This window comes from Solanum stenotomum, chromosome 3, assembly GCF_019186545.1.
Source record: "Solanum stenotomum isolate F172 chromosome 3, ASM1918654v1, whole genome shotgun sequence".
NCBI lineage: Eukaryota > Viridiplantae > Streptophyta > Magnoliopsida > Solanales > Solanaceae > Solanum > Solanum stenotomum.
The window spans coordinates 61124120-61149374 of NC_064284.1; the positions used below are offsets into that span (position 1 = coordinate 61124120).

Below are 25255 nucleotides of genomic sequence, written 5' to 3' on the forward strand. Positions count from 1 at the left end.
GCATAAATACATGCAGTACACATGGTATGTCAAAGAAAAATTAGAATACATATAATCACAGAGTATATGTGTTATATTTGAATTAACTAAAGCATGTTAAATACAAACAATTTAATCTATACATATCATCAAGCGTGACATTTGTCTATCATTGTCCACATTTGATTAACGAGTATATACAACCTTGATAGCAATTCAACCCCTTTCATTGATTCATCATATGCATATGTTCTTTTCATTGAATAGTAGAACACTTTCTACCGTTTATGACTTCTCTTATATTTTTAACTATATTATTCTAAATAACATTTTAATCCACGTGTATGTTACATATTTAGGTAGGTAACTTTGGTTTTAATTTTTATGAATAACTTGTTGCTTTACAATATACTTATTCTTTAATTTTTTATTTTTGCGATTGAAACATAATTACATAATGAATTTATCACTATTTAGCAACGAAAAATGGATTGTAGCTATTTTCATTGTCCTATCCTACTTTTTGATAGGATCAACATGTGATTATTGAAGTAACTAAATTTTTTCTTTGATAACCATTTAACAAAATGTAGACTACTTTTGTTCAAATTTATTCAATAAACAAGGGCGGTGTTTCATCCATCTTGCACATATTTCTATCGTTCACAAAAGCTTACATAATGTTTTTTGAAACATTCAAGGCTAACATAATAATCTAAACTCTCATCGCCTAGTATACTATATGAAAATAATTCATACAACTTTCACAAGTCATGAAATATTTGAATTTATAAACTAGAATTATGATGAATGGAAAAAGGAAGGAAAAGATGTTTTCTTGTTCTTGTAGGGGTGTACACGGTCGGGTTGGTTCGGGTTTTTCAAATATCAAATCAAATCATTTGTGTCGAATTTTTAAATTTATAAACCAAACCAAACCAATAAAACTCGGGTTTTTCAACCTCGGGCTTTTTTGGATTTTTTTGGTTTTTCGGGTAAAGTATTCATACAAACATATAATTTACTTGTAATTCAAATATTTCTTTAATCCTACCAAAATACAACTATCTAAGGTGTTTCTTAAAAAAATAACACGAAATATGATATGATTAATGACACTAAAATATCCAACAAAAATAATAATAATGAAATCGCGTAAAACAAATATTGCAAATTAACAAGTCATAATGAAAATGATCATAATTTAAAAGTACTAAACCATGCTAAAATAAGTTTAATAAGTATTAGTTACATGACTAAATATTAAAGGAAATTAAAATTAGATTATGTATTTTAATTGTCTAAACCAATGTAAAACTAAAGAACAAATATTCAATTTTATTGTCATTCTTAGTGTTGAATTGATTTTCTTTTTGCATTAGTATTAATTTGATTTTGATTTAAGCTTTATTATAATTATCAACATATGTAGACTATAATCTTTATTGAACCATTCAGAATTCTAAGTTTCAAACTTAATATAATATATTAAAAGATAAAAACTATAAAAAAGTATAAGAAATATTTAAAAATTATATTAAAGTAAATATTTTTATGTATAAAATAAAATTTTTAAACTATATATATAATGTCGGGTTGGTTTGGTCTCGGGTTGGTTTTTTTAGTTAAAATCAAACCAACCCAAATATAGTTGGGTTTTTTTTCAATACCAAACCAAGTCAAACCAAACCACTAGTCGGGTTTTTTTTTCGATTTGACTCGATTTGCGGTTTGATTTGGTTTTCGGTTCGATTTTGTACGCCCCACTTGTAACATAACTCTTAACATTAAATTTTTTTACACATTTTGAATTAGTGTTTTAAAGTTATATCCAGTTAAATTGTGTCTTTAAATTTGAAAAAGAATTATTGGTTTGGTAAATGTCTCCTAAAGGTTGTTGAAATAGTATTTGACAATTACTTTGAATGTCACCGTCTAAAATCAATGGCAGAGCTAAAATTTTTAACAAGGGATTCAAGATCTGAAGAAGTAAACATACGAACTAATCGAAGAAAGTTCGGCACCTACTATATATATATATATATATATATTAAATTAACAGTGTATAAATAATAATATTTTCCACCAAAAAAAGTTCGAATGAACTCCCTGAATGTATGCTAGCTCCGCCCCTGTCTAAAACATAGTCATAATTTTAAAAATATTGCAAACCCAACCACTGTGGTAATCACAAACTTCTTCAGCTTGTTCTTTCACGTTGGATGAACAGATCTGCAGTGTAACCTTGCCAAGAGCGATGGTAAGAGTAATGCGATTCATAATTTGGTTAAAAATTTGTCATGATCCAAAAACGGACGTGATGTCAGTTTCAACCCAACAAAACGAAAGAAATGCGAAAATATAAAGCAAGACAAGATAAAGTAAAAAAACTTATTCTTCTATTAAACCCCTCCCCCCTCCAAAAAAAAAAATTATTCTCACGTGTACAAGCCACTAAATACATAAAGTGTGAAATTTAGAAGTAAGTACAAGTCTCCGTCTGTGTTTAACAGATAGAACAAAGTATAAAGAAAAAGAAAAAGAGAACCCGCCGAAGTGACAAACAACTATTTCTTCAAACCCTCGACAAGCCTCGAAATCAGAAGGAGAAACCGATCACACGGATCCGAGCTCCAAACCTACACAAGTGTAGAAGCAAGGGGTGAGTACCAACAACACGGTACCCAGCAAGCAACCTAATAAACTAGACATCTAGCTAGAAATCAAGTACCCCTTACACTCCAACCGAACCTCCTCAAACTACAGCCTGCACATATATCAGCCCAACCTAACAGTTCTACAAAACACCACTCACAAGGCCCAATTTCCACAGTTCAATAGTCATAAATCAACAATCCAACAAATCAAGTAAGTCAATTTCAATGTCACGTAGATTAGTCACACGCAACAAGTACATCAATCACAATTAACAAGTAAGTCAGACATAAACATCAAATGCATCAAGTCACAATAATCAATCTCTCACCGGAACCATTTTCCATCGACACAATATCACTAGCCGGAACTATTTCCCATCAGCTTTGTATATATCAAATCACTAGCCAGAATCATTTTCCATCGGCTTTATATCAAATCGCCAGTAAATACCTAGGCATCATAACAATTGTTGGTAAAGACCTCGATATCATAACACTCGCCGGCAAAGACCTTGGCATAATAACACTCGCCGGCAAAGACCTCGACATCAAATCTATCACATGTCTCATCACGGTGTTCAACAATCAATGCACAAAAGCAATATCACACCACATGGAAGTGACACCAATTCAAGTCCACTTTCATGCTATCAAGCATTTCATCAATCAATCAATAAAGGTTACAATAAGGCAATTCACATCATCATGTTTATCACATAGCCTTTTCAATTCCAACTCTTTTTTATTCATTAAGATTTATCAGGTGGACAATTAACCCTTCACCTCATTCCCATTACTCCCAACACACAAGCTACGAAGGGAATACACAAATACTACTAGAATATAAAGTTTAGGAGATGACTTGCCTTAAATCAATCAATAGTCACTCCAAGAGTTGAGTCTTCCCCCTCATAATCACTTCCAAAGTCACACAATCTACATACAATCAAGTATTCACCATCACATTCCGGGAACAATAATATCCACATCATTTGCTTAGAAAAATGGGTCAATCAACTAAAAATCCAATTTTAAAAATAAGGTTTGACTCCAAAATTTAATACTTGAAAACATTACTCATGACTTTATGAACTCATTGGGAAAAATCACTTCGAAAAGGGACTAAAACATAGTTCACAATCTCCATTTTAGCTAAGAACTTGAGTTCTTGAAAAAACTCACCATTTACCAATCAAAATCTCATATTTTGATGTTAAAACCCATAAATAATCAAAGGAAAAATGAAGGTTTAGCGTCATGAAAGCTTACTCAAATGATTTAACACAAGAAATCCTTTTGAAAATCGCCACCAAGGATTTTCCAAGCTCAAAAATGAAAAATGGGGCTTAAACCCCAAAATTTTCATACCAGAAACCCTCTCTGATGTCGCTTAAGCGACCATAGGTTCTCTTAAGCAAACCCTGCAAAAACTGGGGGCCTCGCTATCGTGAACTAGGCTCTGCTTAAGCAACTATCGCTGAAGCAAGAGTGAACCCTTCAAAAAGTCTGGTGTTCGCTTAAGCGATCACACCTTCGCTTAAGCGGAAGGCCTATCGCAAAAGCAAAGGGTATAGAATTTAGGAACCAAAAAAATAACCAACACTCAAAACATCGACAGGACCTAGGGGATTAGTTCGGAACCCCGCAAATACAAACCACATATGCAAATTAATTATACTCGACGTTCCAGACTCAATGGAACCGTCAAAATACGAATCTGAGGTCTTCTTGACCTGACATCCGTGAAAATCATAAGAGACTAACTCAATGCCTAAAAATGCTAAAAATCAAGCTCGGGACCTCTCAAAATCAACCAAGACTTCACCTAGGCCTAAAATCATCCCCGAATCCAATGCAACTCTCAAAATTTGGATTTGAACATTCGAACCCCGAATATTGATCAAAGTCAATCCAAAGGCTAAAATTCCATAAATTCACAACTTAGGACCTCAAATCCTCAAAAAAGACACTGAATTTGAAACCGACAACTTCCACATATCATATTTCACCTTTTGGGACTAATGAAATTGACGTAATTTCATTCCGACACTCGAAACTCCAAAAGACAACGAAAATCACTTTCTTAGCAACTTGGCCTCTCAAACTCAAAACTTACAAAATTCTCAACTTAAAACTCAAAATCCAAAAACCAACTTTCAAAACTCAATCATAAAATACTCGAAGTCAATATCGGGAGGGCAAAATGGTAATTTTATAAGGATTATGAAAAATGACCAACCGGATCATTACAAAATCGATCCAAATCAATTAAATAAATAGATATTTATTTGAGTTTGGTTTGATTTTAAACTTTTAAAAAATAGATAATATTTGATTTCATTTTATTTAAAACAAATCAAAGAAAAATCAAACCACACCCGACAGATTATATACACATTTTTATTGTTATATATTTCAAATATATAAATTATTATAAGTAATTTTCATACTTCGTAAGGTAATGACATATTATGAGCGGGAAAGTGGGGTTCTCATTTCTTTAAGTAGCCTATTACTCCTATTTAAGGAGGACAATGAGTTAGATAGGTGAATAAACTCTTCTCTTTATGATAATCTTTTTTTCTCATTTAGTAAACTTTTATATAATACATTGGATACAATAATCACATTATAGTAATTTAATATGCAATATTTCTTTAAATATTAATTTCATTTTTTATCAAAGTTTGAATGACTTTCTAGTCAAATTATTCTTACGTATGTACTATGAACAAATCTCATATTATTAAGTTCTGACGACCTAATAATATAATAATTCCTTGCATTATCAATATATAAAAGTTGAACTCCTGAAAAAAGCGAGTCCACTTAATCATAGTTAAATATCCGTGTTAGTTAGCTTAACAGATTGATTATTCATCAGCACTTCACAGTTCAACAATTTTGGGCCTTCTTAGAGATGAAAGAAATCATATTCAAGAATGGAAAAATTACCTAGCTTAGCGAGATTCAGCCACTTATTATTATTTATAGCGGAACCTTTAAAAAATTACAAAAATTGTATTTCCTTTATTTTATATTACTTATACATATTGACCTGACACACCCTTATTCATATAATATGGAGTATCTTTATGCAAATATATTCAACATGATAATTTTTCATAAAAGAGAGAAATATCATATTTCTTTATCAAGCATGCAGACATAGTAGCTGGTCCATTTGGAACCTTTCATAACTACAGGTTTTCTTATCAATGCAAACCTATGTAACGCCTATCCTCATCAATTATTGTGTGCAGAGATTTTATTAATTATCGGTTAAATAGACAGGTTGGGTTGAAATTTAAGATATTAAAATGAATTGAAATGGAAATTGGGTTGGGTCAAGACCCATCCAAATTACTTTGGTTCAAATGGATTGGACTCAAATGGGATAAAAATTGGATTGGGTCATGACCTACTCAATTTGATCGGCTTAATTTAAATAATTTTAGGGAAAATTACGCGGTTAAGCAAACTTATACTACTTAATTACTCATCATAACTATAGTTTGCTACAATTACCACTCGCGACTAACATTATACATTAATTATGTGGGCTGACTTCGAGTTTGTATATGTATAATTCGCCAGAATATACAAATACATATGTATAATATACAATTATCTAACCGATATACATATACAATTCAATTCTCTCCCACTCTCTACCCTCTCTCCTCCCTCTCCCAATCTCGCTTGCCATATATACAAATGCATATGTACAATATACAATTATCTAACTGATATACATATATAATTCACCTCTCTCCCACTCTCTGCCCTCTCTTGCTCGCCTCTCTCCTCACTCTCCCAATCATGTTCACCTCTCTCCTCCCTCTCCCAATCTTGCTCGCCTCTCTCCTCCCTATCCCAATCTCGCTTTCCATATATACAAATACATATGTATAATATACAATTGTCTAACCGATATACATATACATATCACCTCTCTCGCTCGCCTCTCTCCTCCCTCTCCCAGTCTCGCTCGCCTCTCTCCTCCCTATAACATGTAGTTACGAATTGTAATTATCAAACTATAGCTATGGAGAGTAATTAGGCTATTTTTGAGTGGCTATATGTGAAAGTTCCTCATAATTTTAACATATTGTTATTTACCTTTTATAACCACAATTTGAATTTCAACTCAAGAAAATAAACAAAATAAGTTATAAATGGATAGATAATCCTAAAAGATATTGAATAGATTGTAATTCATACCTTCAATATGGGAACATACATTACACCAATGCAAATTAAGAGTCTTAAAACATGTTGAAATTGAAGATTATATTGGGTTCAATTGAAGATTCTTTTAAAATAGGTTAAGACTTGAATGAGTTGACATTGATCTAATTCAAATTATCTTGAGCCCAACTCATACAATTTTGAGCGGATTGAATTGATTACCTATATTTGGGTACATTTTTGACACCCCAATATCATCTAAGTAACATGCAATACATTGAGTATATAGTGATAATTATTCAAACCAAACATGTATACATACAATGCAAATATGCATAAATACATACCGTACACATTGTATGACAAAGAGAAATTAGAATACGTACATTCATATAGAGTACTATATGTGTTATATTTAGATTAATTGAAGCATATTAAATACAAATAATTTAATATAAATGTATTATTAGATGTGAATATATTTTCTTAATAATTGTTAGCATTTCGTTTCAAGAATTTTGAATGTGTATATAATATTATGTGTTGATGCGATTCTATCGTCTAGACATTTGTCTTTTTTTTCTTTCTAAAAGTTTATAGATGACAATTTGGATGCCATTAATAGAATTAACCATGCTAGATGTCATTATCTATACTTGATTAACTAAGTCTACACAGGATCACTTTGCTTATCCCACCAACATAAAATGTTCTTCCATGTGAATATATCAACAATATCAACCGTTTTCATTAATATTCACAGCCAGGATGTTACTATACAAAATACCTATTGTTTATTTTTCATCTTCATGACAAAAATATAATTACATAATTAATATGTCACTATTTAGCTTCCAAAGATGAATTTTTGCTAAAATTCATTGTCATTTCCTACTTTTTGTAGTGATCCATAGGTGGTTATTGAAGCCACAAATTTTTTTCTTCTATGACCATTTAACAAAATGGAGACTATTCTTTTATAAAATTTTTGTACAATAAACAAGGATGGTGTTTGAGCCATCTTGCTCATATTTGTATCATTCACAAAAATATATGTAATGTTTTAAAGAACATTTAAGGTTAACATAATGATTTTTTAAAATCTCATCACCTAGTATACCATATAAAAATATTTCATACAACTTTCACAAGTTATGAATGATTAAAAGTTATTAAACTAATCAAATTCAAACTTTAATTATGATGAACAGGATAAACGATACTTTTCTTGTAACATAATTCTTAACTTTAGTTATTCGTTTGGTAAATGGTTCCCAAAAATTGTTGAAATAATATTTGACAATCACTTCGAATGTCACTATCTAAAACATAGTCATAATTTGAAAAAAAATATTGCATACTTAACCACTATGGTAATTACAAACTTCTTCTGCTTGTTCTTTCACGTTGATAAAGAGATCTCTGGGGAACCTAAGAGCAATAGTGAGAGTTGCGCGATCGTTGTTGGAATGTGTGGAAACGGAAGAAAGAATTGGATCGGGGGATTGGTAAACTTTAGACACAGGTTTGAAGGTTGAATTGCGATAATTTGAAATTTAAATTATTGTTTTTATGTTTAAAATAATTACATATTACGCGAATATTTCTATCATAAATATGAATTCACTATAGTTTGAAATAATTAATAGTGTCTCACTTATTAATAATTGAGAGAAGTATTAAAAAACCTTTGAACTTGGTGCAAATTGTTAGTCACCCCCACCCCTCCCTCAAAAAGAAAACTATTTACAGACTTAAAAACATCATCTACTTGACTAACTAAACTTAGATACACGTACACCCTTGATACACTCCCGATCTACCACATGAGATAGTAAGTGGTCTCAAACTCTTATAGGAGCATGCGACTCTTAATAAAAAGTCAAGAGAAGTGTTGAAAATACCCAAAATTTGGTGAGAATTTAGAGGTGTATTTCACTCATGTTGGAAGATCGGGGGTACATTCAAGTTAAGTTAGTTAGGTAAATGGTGTTTTTAAGACTGTCAATAGTTCGGAGTTGAAATAATAATTCGCGCCAAGTTTAGGGGTGTTTTCGATACTTCTCTTTCAATAATTTCGTACTAGATTTTAAGTCAGATAAACCACTCCTTCAATTTTCAAGTCAGATATTACATGTATCAAAAGTACTAGATACATGTATCAAAGGTACTAGATACATGTATCTAGTGTATTCCATATACATATAAATCACACTTATATACATAAATTATACCTAATTTAATCCACATATATCTGAATAAATATAGAACGAAAGATAATTTTGAACAATGAAATGAAGACACATAAATCAACATAAATAGTTGTCCATCAAATTAAGACCCAATAAAAATAATATATTTTTATCTATATTTAATATGTGAATATAACTACAAATATGTAACTTGCCCTTCTATCCATAGATTGCATTAAGGGTCGTTTGGGAAAATATTAGCATATATGGTAAAAAAGATGAGAATGAATTACCATAATAGATTTTATGTTTGATTTAGGTTATAGAGAATAACTTTTAAGAAATTTATATAATTTTTGGAAAATAGTGTTTGGATTAGTTGGAACTAAGAGAAATTAAGGGCCTATAAGAAGGAACAAATCAATGGACAAAAAAACTAGTTCATTTTTAGCCTTTCTTTCTCCAAGTCTTTCTGTCTTTCTCTGCATTATAAATAAATAAGAAAAATTGTGAAAATTTTCAAAAGAAAAAAAAGTGTATCAAAATAAGAAGAAAATAAGAAGAAGAAGAGCAACAATGGCATTTGAAAGATCATGCTTCTTCTTATTTTTCTTCTTCCTTGCAATTGGCTTGGCTTCCTCTTCCCCAAACCACATCGCATGTAATTATTCCTCTCATTTTATTTTATTTATGCTCTTGTTCTCGATGTCATATCCATTATGGAGTCGGACTAATTTAGATTTAAGCCTTTGGGATTCTCACTCTAGGGTAACACGCTTCGATCCCAACTAGAGGGACTCCATTTCATAGGTTCAGATTCAAGACTTTGATTAAGGATAGAGAGGGTACTTACTACTTCATTATATATAGTCCACAACCATCGGTGATCCTCCATTTTTATTTCGTTTAATATTCCTTATTTTGTGTTATTTCCCACTAGACTTCATCAGAAATCGGTTCAGATTTTAAAGTTTATATATTAACATAAAATAATAACTAGATTCACAATTAATTGTCTATAAATATTTTATGAATTTCTTATTACAAATACATTATTTGATCAATAGAAGTTACTAGGTTCACATAAGGTAAGACTGATCGATGAGATTCATCTAAACCTCCCTTAAACATAAAATTACAATATTTATGGCATAATTCAACATTCTATTTTATGTAACCTCTTTGACTTCTTCGTATGCAGATGATGCACTAAATGCTCACATGCTAGGAGGTCGTGGCCTTCTTGAAAAGTTCTATGTGAAGAACGATTGCCCCGTTGAATTCGAAAAGGAAGACTTGTCACCTCTCATCGGAACATGCAAAGGACCTTATTACAACCCACTTGTGTGTTGTAACGGATTCACGCAGATAGCTTGCAAGTACGCAGAACTTATTAATAATGTCGATAACGGGTGCTCAACTGACTTATTTTACGTCTTGAATAAACAAGGAGGTTATCCAAATAATCTTTTTGCACAAATTTGCAAAGGAGATAAAGAGGGATTGCCTTGTGATAAGCCAAAGGGTAACAAGGGTAGACATTAAGTTTTTTTAATTAGCTAGGCATGAGAAAAATGCTTGGATTGATTAAAAAATTTTTTTATGATATTGGTTTGTAATAGCCTTTGTCATTCATTTTTATTAAACATGGTGTATGGTTGAAAAATTTTAGTATTGCATTTTGTGATATGAATTTAATTAGTATTGATGATGATGAGAGCTTGTATTTTTGGGATGTTTCATGTGATTGTGTCGAGAAAATAACCGATACCGAAAAATATCACAATAATTATAATAGTTTGTTTTAAATGGTGAGTGTTGCGATTGTTAGAATAAAGATAATAATATCATTCAACTATTGGAATTGAAATATCATCAAATTATTAGAATATTGATGATCATGATATTAGCGATCCAAAATTAAATTTTGTTTGGATTATAGTTATGTCGAGATGTTTCTTGAAAATAGTTGGAGCATATAAATAATAATTTCGTCTTTGGGATTTGACTAAGAGCCCGTTTGGATTGACTTTAAAAAATAGTTTTTAAATCAAAAACAAAAAGTCAAGCTTAAATTACTTTTAAGTTAAAAAATAAAAAACTAGGGGAGACCTACTTTTGATTTTTAACTAATTATTTTAAATCATTTTAAACTTATCTTAAGTTATTTTTAACATTGTCAAACATTTCCTAACTTATTTAAGTCATTTTTTGACTTATTTTAAGTTATTTTTATATTTGTGAAACAGTTCAGAAGTCAAAAACTGACTTAAAAGTATGTTTGACCAATTTTTAAGTCAATCCAAACACTCTCTAAGTCAAACAACAAGCAACATTCAAAAACATTGTTATTCTGTACTTGAGTCGGTGATTTCACCTTTTGATCAATGTCTCTCAATGTAAATTGTTTTTTTTTTCCAAGAAAAGAAGAACTATTTTTATTATAGAAATAAGAGTTTTCATCAAATAATATTTATTAATAGGGTTCATGAAGTTTGTAATATAAATGTGTCCTCCAAAAAATCTTAAAACATATAAACTAAGGACTCTTTTGGCCCCAAAATTATTTGGAAACTCTAAGAAGCAACTATATTTTTAAGACAGCAGACATCCATGATGATTAGTCGTGATCCATGAGCATTTGAACCTTAAATTTTAGGGAATGTTTGGATGGAAAGAATTTCCAATTTTCTCTGGTTTGGATGACTTAAAAATTTGGAAAAATACTTTTCAAATAACCTAATATTCTTCCAATTTAAGGAAAATAATTTTCCTACATAAAGTAAGAAAACAAATTTAAAACTCTCTTGCAACCTCACCACGTAACCTGAGGCCTAACTCCCGACCCTAACCTCAACCACAACCATAACTTAGGACTAGACTCCCAACTTTTCACCGCGACTTGAAACAAGACTCGTAACCCCAACTCGGGACTCGAAAGTCGACCCCAAGCCCAACCTAGAACCCAATTCCAACTCTGATCCCAACTCGAGACTAGACTCTGATCAACCCGTGACCTGACTCCTAACCCTTACTAGGGACTAGAACCCCGACCGCAATCCTGACATGAGATTGAACTCCTTATCAGGACTAGACTCTCAGCCTCGATCCTAAACTCGACTCTCGAAACTCAATTATCGGAGACCTGACTCTAAATCTCGACCCGACTTAGGATCTAACTTCTAACTAGGAACCAACTCTTAACCCCGACCCAAGACTCGATCCTAACCCCAAATTTGGCCGCGACCTCTATCTAGACCTTACTCCAACCAAAACCTTAGCCTAAGATCCAACCTTAACCTCAAACCCAACTCTGAACTGGGACTTGATGACCATAACCCTGTCTTAGGAACTTGACCCGACCTAGAGCCAGACCTAGGACCCAACCCTAATTTGAGACAAGCTTACAATCTCGACTAGAGATCCGACACCGACTCTTATTCTCAACCCCAACCCCCACTTAAAATTAGACCTATTTTGACACCTATTCGAGGTCAAGGTCTGGTTGTAACTTAATGTCAGGTCTTCGATGTTCATTTGGGATCAAGAATGGGGTTAGGACACAAGTCAACATCATGTCGAGGCTTGTGATTGGTTGGTTGTTGGGTCCTAAGTTAGTGTTAGGCTAAGGTTAGATTGAGGATCAAGTTTTAGGTTGGGGTTAAGTTTAGAGGTCTAGTCCCAAAATCAAGGGTGGGGTCAAAGTTGTGTCTCTAGTTAATGTTAGGTTTATATGGGGTTTGTGGTCGGGAACAAGGGTCCAGGTTTGTGTTAAAGTGTGGGAATCTACGTTCACTATAATAGTATTTGTCCATATTATACATAAATGCTCTTAGAATAATAACAAAAATAATTCTTACTAACCAAACACAAAAAACTAAGTAAGAAAATCACTTATTTTTCAAAAAAATAATTTCAAGCAAAATAAGTGGTTTTGTTACTTCATTTTTGGTGTTTGGTTAATAAGTAGAAAATATTGTCCAATGAGCATTTATGCATCATTATGAAAATACTATGACACCTAAGACTCCACTCCCCACTTAACCTAAGACCCATTTTTCAATCACGACCAGGGACTCAACTCTCAACCCCAAACCTGACTCTTGAACTTAACTCATGAACCCAACCTAGAACCCAATCTTAACTCAGGACCCAACTCAAGACCTGACTCTTGACCTCAATCCAAAATTCGACTCCTGACCCTAGATTCGCCCCCAAACCCAATGCCAACTCAAAATCCCAAACCCAACACCCTTGGCCCTACTTTGACCTGGGAATTGACTCACGATCCCGATCTGGGTCGAGGTCGTGTCTAAGTCAAGATCGAAAGTCGTGTCCCAGTATGTATAGTGTTATATTCATTAAAAAAAATATAGTATGATACACAACACAATATAATATAATACTTCCTTTGTTTCAAATCACGTTTTATTTTTTGAGAGTCAATTTGACCAATTTAGTTAATTTTTTAAAATTAAATTTCAGATATTCCAAAATTATACAAAAAGTATTATAAACTACTTCCTTTGTCCCATGTTAGTTGATCATCTTAATAAAACTAGTTGTCTCATATTAGTTGATTAACCTTACTAAATTAAGAAAATATTAATTAATTTTTTTCCATATTACCGTTGCAATTAATTATTTTTGAAAATGTTCATATTTGTTTGTAAAATTTCAAGAAATTTTGTTAAATGAGTGAATTAATAAAATTATTTTTTTATTTATAATTTTTAATATGTGTATAAAAGAAACTGATCAACTAAAACGAAACTGAGAAAAATACTTCATACACTATTTTGGAAAGAGAGTAACAACCATCCAAAGAGAGTATTAACAGAAATATGAAATTCCAAGGATCAACATTTTTTTTCTCTAAACGCGGCTCCTCTTTCCCATTCACGCGCCGCCGTTCACCACCACATCATCTCTCACCGCCACCACCCATAACGTTACCGTCATCAGAAGGAAAAAGGATACTTCCATTTATGAATCATATGTTATTAATATGGGCGGTGTGACGTCATCCATCGCCGCTAAATTCGCGTTTTTCCCTCCGAATCCTCCGTCGTACACGGTTGTTTCTGACAAGTCATGTGGCGGTAAATTATGCATACCTGAGATACCTCGGAGGGAAAACGTCGACGTTTTGAAGCTGCGGACTCACCGGGGAAACGAAATCGTCGCCGTATACGTGAAGCACCCAAAGGCATCCGCCTCTATGCTTTACTCTCATGGAAATGCTGCTGATTTGGGGCAAATGTTCGAACTGTTTGTTGAGTTAAGCCTCCGTCTTCGGGTCAATCTCATGGGGTAAAATTCTCATTACTCTGTAGAATTGCTTATAACAAAATTATCCAATTTTGCTTTCATCTTTGTTTCTCTTTTTGTCATCTGATTTAAACCCTTGCTCCTGAGTGTGTGCTATGGCATTTTTAGGGGAAATATATTGTTTTGAAAACAATAACAACTTATCCAGTTTAATCCCATCAAGTGGTTTGGTGATTGTAGGATGTACATGTACGGACCTTACACTTACCTCACGAGGTAGAGAGACTCTTTCTAAAAGACAATCGGCTCAAGTAACTCATAACAAAACAATTTTAGAAAATAACATACAAAAGCAAAGCAGACATAGCAAAGAATAACGAAATCTTTCCATAGAATTCATATAATGAAGACTTATCTATTTAAGCCTAAATAGTTAATGGAGCATAAATAAGGCACATTAGTAAAATGTAATTTTCTTATCCTTACTTTTAGATTTTAAAGATATGACCAAAAACTGTTATAGTGATTTGAAAGATTTTAGTATTGACCTTTACAAGTGAGCTACCTTACTTAAAATGGAACAGCAGGAGTTTACCTCAGAGTCTTCTTATGATCGAAAAACATGTACATGCATGAACCATGTTTCTGCCTCTTCATGCAACGCATATTCAAGATTTTTTCTGGGGGACTCCACAGACACTTACGTCGACTACATGGAGGGGATGCCACAGAAGAGCCTTTGAAAGAACGCAAAGGAGAATTATATAGCAGCAACTGATAGTGCTAAATTTTTTTCTTTATTTGATGCACATACAATATCCTACCTGTATATATAAAGGATAAGTATCTTGGCAAGGAAATCCATATATATGTTTCCTTTGTAAGCTCTTCTATCCGAGTTTCCCCCCTTTTGCTATGAATTTGGATCTTCCTTCAAGAGTCATACTGTAAGGAATGGATATCATATATAACTCATCAAGGACTTAGATTGATAACTGAGAATATTTTATTACAAGGAGCTGGATTATGAAGTTCATAACACTACTGTTGGTGGAGTTTATTTAAAAATTGCTTTAGTAGAATTCTTTTGTTTGGTAGAGGGAGAACACGAATAAAGATAATGCTTTTCTTTTGTCGTAGCTTAAGACTGTGCTGCATTATATTTTTTCTATAGCATACTTTTATTGAAGTGTCCCACAGGTCTAATGAATATGCAAAATATTTATTTTCACATGATTTTATGCCTAAATCCTTTTCTTCTTTCTTCTCAGTTTTGGTATATAAATTTGTCAAACTAGACAGTAGGATTTCTATTTTCCTTGGTTTCTTATACTTCACTGACTTGTTCATGTGTGCTTCTTTAGGTATGATTACTCTGGATATGGACAGTCGACTGGAAAGGTTAGATATCTATAACCATAAATGGTATTACGTGGTTGATAACAGCAGAAAGTCTGTTTAAATGATGATGTCTATGGTGGCTTTATCCTTTTTAATTTCGATTGGGGGAAGTGGAGGGGAGGGGTGCAACCTTCTGGACAACATTCAGCCGCCTTATAAATCCAAGTCTAGGGGAATTTCCCATCTTATTAGACAAAATGCATTGGTGAGAAGTATAAATTAGCAATGTTTTCTACACAAGCGTTCTATCATCTACTTGTTTTGAGCAACCACATAAGATGTCGTTGACCATGAGCTTAGATTCTCTGTTGGCATGGTAACCATAAGCTGAAAGCACCTTTTATAACTTAGCAAGCTTCTGTTCTAGGTCCAGTGAATTCTCTAGGACCCTGCCAAATGCAACTTGGCATTTTTAGTGCTACTTTGTGTTTTATGAAAATGGTTGATTTTCCCTTCTCATAAGGAAGACATGTCCTAGCTCTAAGTAACCAATATCCTGAGGATTTCTTAAGCCATTAACCTCCCTTTAAGCAAGAACAGTAACTGATTTTAAGAAGTTGTGTGTAATTGCCTGTATGTAACTAGCATAAGCTTGAATAATTCATTTTGAAATACTGAAGTGAAGTTCATGAATAAAATATGCCAAGGAGATCCTTCGTCTTTGGTTTTTGTGTCTCTTGTGTGAGTTGTTGAGCCTCTACAGTATGTTTTATGTTGCAAAAATGGGTAATCACCTCTTGATTTCTTACAACGTATGACAATTTAGTTGATATGTTTTTCTTGAGAAAGGTAGCTAAAGACTCTTTAGTTGATATGCTATTGTTCAGTAAGTATATTATTAGGTGTATGTTAATACGGAGTACCATCTTAAGGTGATAGCCTTATGATTAGCATTTCCAGTACTGCTGGAAGAGCTAACGTCAATAAATCTTCATGGATGTCCAGAAAATTATTTTCTTGCATCTGTACTTCGATATTTTCTCTTTTGAGCCGGGGGTCTATGGGAAACAACACCTCCTTACCCTCACAAAGGTAGAGGTAAGGCTTGCATACATCCTACCCTCCCCAGATCCAATTTGTGGGATAACATTGGGTATGTTGTTGTTGTTGTTGGGTGTCCAGAAAACATTTTCATGTATCTACCCATAAATTGTCTTTTTATTTTTCATTTTGTTGCTTCCCTTCTACACTAGCTCTAGCTATTTGCTTTGTGCATTTAGAAGTGTGATTACGATGTTGTTTGGGCTCTTTCTTTTATTTCTCTTCGTCTTTTTCTGTCTTAATAACGTAAATGACTTGTTTTTTTGGAGTCTTGAATAGATATCCAAGGACCTTATAAAAAATACGAAATTCGATATCTAATGAAGTATCAGTGGAGAAACTTTCATTCCTGAGAATGTTTTGTGACAGTATTTAGGTTGTCTTATGGGTTTATTCTCCTTATTGCTGTCAGCTGTTACTCATAATATGAAAAACTATCCTTCTCTGAACCAGCCATCTGAGTGTAATACGTACGCGGACATTGATGCAGTATATAAATGCCTAAAGGAGCAGTACGAGGTCAAAGATGAACAGCTAATACTGTATGGTCAATCTGTTGGAAGTGGTCCAACCATTGATCTTGCATCACACACACCCAATTTAAGAGCTGTTGTTTTACACGGTCCAATATTGTCTGGTCTAAGAGTGTTGTACCCTCTCAAACACACACATTGGTTTGACATTTATAAGGTAATTTACACTCTTAACAGGTTATAATTTGATTACTTTTTCTCTCCCTATTTTCATTTATACAAACTGATGTTTTTCCTCCAATTTATTTCAGAATGTCGAAAAGATTAGCTTGGTGAATTGTCCTGTTCTAGTCATCCATGTGAGTTGTCTTCTTTTCAACTTTTTAATCCTTCCATTCCCTAATTTACTTTCCTTCCTCCCCTTCTCTCGGAGCCCTCAGTTAATCTCTTACAACCTTTAGTCGGTATGAAGTCCTTGGAGGATGTGGGGAGAAGGTACGGGGACTACCATTTTACTTGTTTGACCATGCTTGTAGTTTCTTCTCTAGAGACTTGCTATTTGATGGATCATGGGTTTCCTTTTTTTCAACTGAATATTTTCCATGCCACCAGAAGTTTTGATTAACTTTCTAGGTAAGTCATGCTTATTTTCTTTTCTTCCAAGTATAAATATTATACCCTTCGGGGTGGCTCAGTGGTTTGGGCTTGGAACTTCAACGTTGGAGGTCTCAAGTTCGAAACCCCTTGCCAGCGAAAGCAAGGGTTTTGCCTTCTGGGTCGAGCTCGTTGCACCGGGCTTGCCTAGTGTGGGTTACCTCTCCTATGTGGTTTGCGAGTTATTGCATAGGAGCGGGGGTTTTACCCTATGCACACCAAAAGGGTAGCGGCTGTGGGTTTCCCTTGTCATAAAAAAAATATAAAAATATTATGAAAAATAGTTTGATCTGAATTTGGTTAAGAAGTTCCTAGAGGAAGAGAATTTTTTCAGAATTCAGTTAGCTCTGATGATGTCTCTGTAATGCAGAGTGACCAAACATTGCGAAAATACGCAAGTTATGCCCTGAACTTGTCCAGAAAATCCATTTACATACTCCAACTTTATGGGTGTCCCCTTACCCCTCCATTCTTAGTCACAGTGGAACTACTACCACCTCCCTGTCACACCCAAAACCAGTTACACGTTGTGTGATGGACAGGTGGAGTAAGTGTTCCACATCCGGAAAGTTTTAAAATTCTCATTCTTTCAAAAAATCTTCCTGTTCCATCTTCATCCTTTCCCCCATCCTATCACTTCATGCTCCATTCCAAAAGAAATGATCTTTCAGAGATAAGGTTTTCCATTTTCCTTTCTCAAACCCAATGCTAAATTTCAAATTTGGGTTCAAGCGAAGAACCACCAGCGAGCTTTGGCCGGGAAAAAATCTTGGGTATCCTTTTATTATCTCCACCCTTCTCCATCTAAGAATCTTCTCCGTTCAGCCATCATTTTCCTAGAGACCCCTATCCAGAAGTTAAAAATAGAACTGAAAGGAGAACTTCACCGTAATTTTTTCTATCACATATATTTCGACCACATATAATCTTATTGTACTGTAAATATGATGAGGCTGAGAAATGAAGGCGGTTTCTGAGTGTTGATTATTATGGTTGTCTCTGCCTTTTTTTTAATTTTTTTTTGTGAATGACATGTGATGTATTCTGGAACTTTAGACCAAAGAGGTGAAGTTGGCTGGTTTTGAGGAGGTGTAGGTGGGATTGGTGGTCTCTGGCATATTATATGAGAGGATAAGGTGGAGATTTGAGAGAATTTTTTTTGAAGTGTGGGTGTATATAGGTTTTGTGTTTAGGAACGGGGATGGCCATGGTGCCGGTGGAGATGGAAAACTGGGAAAGAGGTCTTCTCTGGTGTTGGTGGAGGTCACGGAAGCAATGGTGATGGAGGATGGTGGAGGTTCTAGTGGGAATGAAGAAAAGCAACAACGAGAGAGAGAAAAAAGGAGCAAGAGAATGGAAAAAGAATAACAACAACAAAAAACCTAGTGTAATCCCACATTGTGGGGTCTGGGGAGGGTAGAGTAGACTGTACGGAGACCTTACCCCCTACCTTGTGGATGTAGAGATATTGTTTTTGAAGGTTCCTCAGCTCAAGTAACGCATATCAAAGTAGTTTAAGATCAGAAATACAGAATTAAAGAGGACATAACAAATAATATGGAAAACATTACATAGCATTCAAAAAACAAGAATAGTAACAACTAAATAATGCAGTAACCGAAGCACAAGAAAGAACAGGTAGTAAAAAGAAGTGTAAGGTAAGAAACTATAAGAGTAATGCTACTACTACTGATATGAAAGGAGAAACAAGTACAGTACAAAATGGTAAAAGAATAAGAGCTAAAGCTTTTTCAACTTAAGTGTAATTAGTTGGATAATATCCAATTAGAAAATGGCAACGGTACAGTTTAGCGCGCTTTTAACATTTTCTTTTGTTTCACGTCCATTTCAAAGGTGAGCATTTTCTCTGCCACGTCATCTCTAAGGGTATTACTTCCACTTTGATCAAGCATAGGGGAATAGAACTCTCGTTAAGTTGAAGTGTGTAATGACTTTTTGAACAAGTTCAGGGGGTAACTTTAATTTTTCCCTTAGACCATCCAATGGATTCTTGAATTATATATATACATTGAATGAACTGACTTTTCTTTCTGCAGCAACTGGAACAATTTTGTTTTCTAGCAAACCACTGAGCTAATGAAACACTTCTGCAGAATGTTAAAACACACTCGTAATCTTGATGTTATGTTCTTTCTTATCAAAGATAGAAACTGAATTTCAGGTGGCAATTTTAATCAGTGGCCTGATAACAGCCAAGAATCATCTGAATGTGACAATTTTGAATGTACAAGTAATTGTTAACATTTCCATGTGTAGGGAACAGCAGATGAAGTTGTTGATTGCTCCCACGGGAAACAACTCTATGAACTGTGCAAGGAGAAGTATGAACCATTATGGATAAATGGAGGCGGTCATTGCAACCTTGAACTTTACCCGGTTTACATCAAGCATCTAAAAAAGTTTGTTCTTGGTCTTGGCAAATCAAAGACTGCTACAAATGGTTCTCATAAACCATCTTTAGTCTCTGACACTAAGAAGCCAGCTGAAAGTGTCTCCTCAAACACACTCAATCTGCATTCTGACCTTCCAGAAATTTCAAGAAACAGTTTGGATAGTCGACTTGATAAGGCAAAGAAGTCGAACAAACCTGAGAAGTCTCGGATGAGCACAGGTTGTGTTGACAGGTTTAGGAGACGGAAGGGATTGGTGTGGTAATATAGGGGCAATCCTGTTAATTTATAAAACATTGGATTGAGACGAGCTTAAATTGAGCGAAATGGACAATGTGAATTTTTATAGCTGACTCCAACTTGCTGGGATTGAGGCGTTGTTCTTGGAACGTGACGCCCTAACGGGTGATTATAGGTGTAAATAATTGCATTATCTGTATCATTCAGAGGTGAAGTTGTGATTTCTGCATCCATTTTACCCTGTATATAATCTCAATATTCAACTGTCATTTTTTGATATAGAAAGCTTATCATTTTTGGCTGTGATCATGAGTTCTAATAAAAGTACATTGGCAAGAGAGACAAAATATTATTTCCCTTACTAGTTATGGATTCATTAATAATGTATTAGCTATTTTTAATGTTTAATTAATGAAAGATGAATATCTATTGAGATTTTTTGAACAATTTTTATGCATAACAATCCAATAAGATTTAAATGTCAAACGTTATTGCAGATGTATAACAATCAAACAACAATATACCTATTGTAATTATACAAGTGGAGTCTGGGGAAAATTGGATCGATATACGTAAATCTTACCCCTATTGAAGTTGTTTCTGTGTAAACTCTTAACTCGAAAAAAGTAAGGGTTTTTTTCTAACGTGCTTATGTAGCCTCCCGTTTATAAGTATGGTCGACAATATATTCATAACTGAAACTCTACCAAGACATTTTCTCCTTGATTCCCAGCCCAAAAAACTCTCGGATATCATAAAAAATAGTAGCATAATCTTTTATTTAGTATTTTAGTCGATTATGACCAAAAAACTAGCGGAGACGATCGTTATTTACCTTTGATAATAAATATTGCATTTCAAAGTAGTGCTTGGTAAAATTAGTAACACTACATTAAAATGATTTTTAATGATAATAGCTTAATTGTCGTTAAATATGTTTTTTAGTGGCAATCAACCTTTTTTCTAAATGTCTCTAAAGCTTATAACGACATTGATTCTAATGACAATTAAGTAATGCTGATAAAAAATTTAATACTCTTTGTTAATGCGCATATTTATTGCCGCTAAAAATTATTTTTGTTGCAGTGTAACTATATTAAATATTTATTTATTTCAAGTTAACTTCAAATACTCATTGTAGTTAATGTACTTCTAAGGTTTCTTCTCAATGTGGTAATCTTTTAATTAGTTTCGACTTATTTTAGTATTAGAATATCAAGAAATTTTCAATTAAAATTTAAATTTTACATTTGATTAATATTAATGCATGTAGAAAGCTTGAATTCTCATTGTTTTAATTCATTAAAACATTTATTTATGGTTAGTGGAAGTCGACAATTTGATTTTAACTTTGAAATTTAAAAGAAACATATACTTAGTTGGTGTTTTTTCAAACTATATTCACACTATCTAATCACAATTAATAATAATATATTTAAATAATTACTATTTTAAATTAAAATGTTAGATTTCTCTAACTACTTGCAATTACACGATTTGTGTTTTATAATGCAAGTCAATTTTTTTTATTTTAACTGCAAAATTTTAAAAGATTTGGATGCATAGTTGGTCTTTCTTCAAACTATATCCACACACTATCTAGCACATTTGGTAATTTATTAAATATGTTAAATAAAATATTTTCCTTTTTTAGCTTAAAATAATATACTTCTCTACCTACTTGCAATTATAGAATTTGGTAAGTTTATTCTTCATGTACATAAATAATAATGTCACAGTAGTCTAGTTCTCATAAGTGTCATTTCTTGAAGAAACATATTGATTCTTGATAATCTTTTTTCTTATTCTCATTCCTTATAACTTTAGTGATAGAGTAAGAAGACTAGAGGAAAACAAAAAATTCCAATGTCAAAAATAGAAAAATAACGTGATCGCAATGTAGCATTTTCCAAACGTTGCTCAACTCTATACAAAATGGCAAATGAACTTGTTAAATTGTGTGGTGTTGATATTGAAATAGTACTATTTTCACCTACAAATAAACCTTTCTCATTTTTCCACCCAACAACTGAAGCGGTTTTTGAGTCCAAATTCACAATCAAGTGAAAAGACTCGCCTAGATGCAGATCAAGCATGAAATAAGGTGAATCAACTCAACAATCACCTAGATGCTATGGAGAAAAGGCTTGAGCACATAGAAGAAATTGAATATTCTCAAACACTAATTCAGCTTAGTCAAATGGAAGAAAATGGTCAAAAAAGTAAGTGTAAATCGATTGACCAATTAAATGCAAATGAAATAACAAAATTTAAAGCATGGTTAAGGATCACCGTCTCTACTATGAATTATCGTCTAGAGAAGTTGAAAAATTAGGCTTTATCTTTGAAAAATGCACCCAGCACTTCGTAAGGGAATACCACCTCAAGTTGTTATCAGTTATGTGAACCAATGATGATGAAATTTTAAATTGATATCATTTTAGAATTTTGAGATATGTTTTATTTTATGTTCTATTTAGTTTGTTTTAGTTGAGCTAAAAGTATGTATTCTGTTATAGTTTTCGATATCAATATATGAATTTTTTAATGCTTTTAAAACACATTTTTTTTCTTTGTATATTAATATTTTTTTAGTTTAAAATAGTAAAGAAATGATTTTAAAATTTTAAAATGGAACGAAATAAAAGATGAAAATTATAGAATGATATTAATTTTAGAGGAAATTTTTTCGTCCTTAATTAAATGTCTTGAGTTTAAGTTGTTAGAAAGAAAAATTCCTTGTAAAGAGCAACAAAAAGTTGTTTCTTTAATATTATTTCATATGTTCCAAAACACTACCAAGTCCTTGTATTTCAATCTTTATCATGTTAACAAGTCTCAAAACAGTTATACAAACACATGCATATATATGCTAATAAGTTAATTTGGAACGCAAATAAAATAAAACAAAGCATCATATTATTTCATACGAGTTCAAATAAAATTAGATAAACATAAAACACAACATGGAATAAGAAAAAGGAAAATCTTCTCAATTTTGAAAATTTAGTTGAGACATAAAAGTATTTAGATATTCATGACTCCTCTTGCTAATATCTAAGAAAGGAAATCATCATATCATTACATGTGATAAACAAGAGCTTTTCGTTTCGAAAATTAATTTTATGACTTTAATGCAATAAATTGAAAGTTAGATAATCATCTTTTAACACCTCTAAATTTTACACCAAATAGCTTTGCTCTAGATGATAGGAAATATAATGAAAAGGACATGCAAATTTGGTTAGGTATTGTTCATAAAGTTGAGGCACAAGAAAATCGATTGTAATTAAGAATGATGTGAATGAACATTTATTGAATACAACATTTGATGATCATAAAAGAACATGTCTCATAAAGGACTAAGTGGCATTAATTGCCACAATGTCAGGAAGAAGAATGCTTATTTGAGACATTTTTAATTATTTGACAACTCTATCATGGATACTCTTCATCATTCATATTGTGCATCAATTATATGTTTACTCTGAGAAAAACATTAGTTTAGTTAGATGTTTCATTTGGTTTAGATACTAGTCGATACTATATACTATGTTCTATCGATTGTTTTTTTGAAAAATTTAGTACTGATCATCAAAGCAAAAGAGAATGAATGTGGATGTTAAAGTTTTAATTTTGTGATTAAAGATAGTGAGAAATATAGAGAAATTTTTTATCTTGATTATGAAGTAGTCGCATTCTAATTCTTGTATTAGTACGCTTTGTGTGTACATTGAATGGACTGAATAAAGATGATTGTTTATGTATTGAATATAAACAAAACCACTTTCTAGATCACTAAATATATTTATACTCTTAATCTCTATATAATTGTTATGATCAATGTGATTCGTTAATTTCTTGATTTGTTAAAATGTAAAACTCTATTGTAAGTCGATAATGCTTGATAGACAGGTAAACCCTGAAATGAGTTGATCTATCGGCTACCCCTCTAATTGAACCCTAAGCTCGGGGAATCAGAAATTATTGTATTTTTTTTCTAAAATGACACTCTCCCTTGATTTTCACAATAATATTTGCTTGTGAATTTACATAGTTTTTTTGTTTTTTATAAAAGGTTTATTTTACACAATCTAGGTGTTTTATTAAAAATATATTTTAGACTGGTTTAAGAGTCGCCACTTAATTTTTAAGAAAAATCAAGAAAACTGTTGTTTTCGAAAGACTAAAACAGAAAATCTAATGAAAACTTAAAAGGGGTTCGGGGTTCTTATTAGTATTTTGGGAAGGGTTTGAAAGCACCCAAAATGCCCGCTAATATACGGTTATCCGACAATTAATTATTTGGCTAAAATATTTTAACTCATCTTGAATTGTAAAAAGCGGACTACTTTATGGTTGAGACCTATTTTAATAGAAGTATAATGAAATATTACCTAAGTGGAGTATTTCATAAACTTATTCATTTATTGTTTATTTATTTTTTTTAAGTCCAGTAAAAGATGAGTAATTTAGTTAAATAATTAATTCAAAATGGGTGTCTTTCGGGGATTTGAATATTTTCGACCTTAAAATTAACGACAAATATTAACAAGTAAACATAATAAAAATGACTAGGGAAATAGACTTGGGCCCAAGTATGGTTTTTCTGTCCGCCTGGACCAGTACTTGGGCCCATTTTCGTTTTGGCCTTTTAGCCCATTTGAATCACTTGTACCTGTCCTAAACTAACACAATAATAGCAATTAAAAGGACAAGGGCTTAGGCCCAAAATAACAAAATAC

At 32.6% G+C, this 25255-nt stretch overlaps 2 protein-coding genes across 2 annotated transcripts in view; both read left to right on the forward strand.

Moving 5' to 3' along the window:
• Window positions 1–10564, forward strand: part of LOC125860450 (GPI-anchored protein LLG1-like) — a 140806-nt gene extending 130242 nt beyond the window's left edge. Inside the window, exons 2-3 of the mRNA XM_049540409.1 lie at window positions 9589–9680; window positions 10221–10564. Coding sequence (XP_049396366.1) covers window positions 9596–9680; window positions 10221–10564 — 429 coding nt within the window. The 5' untranslated portion in view covers window positions 9589–9595. The remainder of the gene's footprint in view (window positions 1–9588; window positions 9681–10220) is intronic.
• A 3306-nt stretch (window positions 10565–13870) lies between these two features.
• On the forward strand, window positions 13871–20535 carry LOC125859400 (uncharacterized). Its single transcript, XM_049539145.1, has 5 exons — window positions 13871–14332; window positions 15655–15691; window positions 17186–17422; window positions 17517–17564; window positions 20137–20535. Exons 1-5 carry the CDS (start codon window positions 14028–14030, stop codon window positions 20533–20535), a joined length of 1026 nt encoding a protein of 341 aa, XP_049395102.1. The 5' UTR covers window positions 13871–14027.
• Window positions 20536–25255: the final 4720 nt, after the last annotated feature.

What these genes read in the sequence shown, in the direction of transcription:
- LOC125859400 (XM_049539145.1), top strand. Translation starts at nt 14,028, where the DNA reads ATGGGCGGTGTGACGTCATCCATCGCCGCTAAATTCGCGTTTTTCCCT. An exon ending in ATGGACAGTCGACTGGAAAG is followed by an intron (nt 15,692 to 17,185) that starts GTTAGATATCTA and finishes TCTCTGAACCAG; the next exon opens with CCATCTGAGTGTAATACGTA. An exon ending in ATTGGTTTGACATTTATAAG is followed by an intron (nt 17,423 to 17,516) that starts GTAATTTACACT and finishes AATTTATTTCAG; the next exon opens with AATGTCGAAAAGATTAGCTT.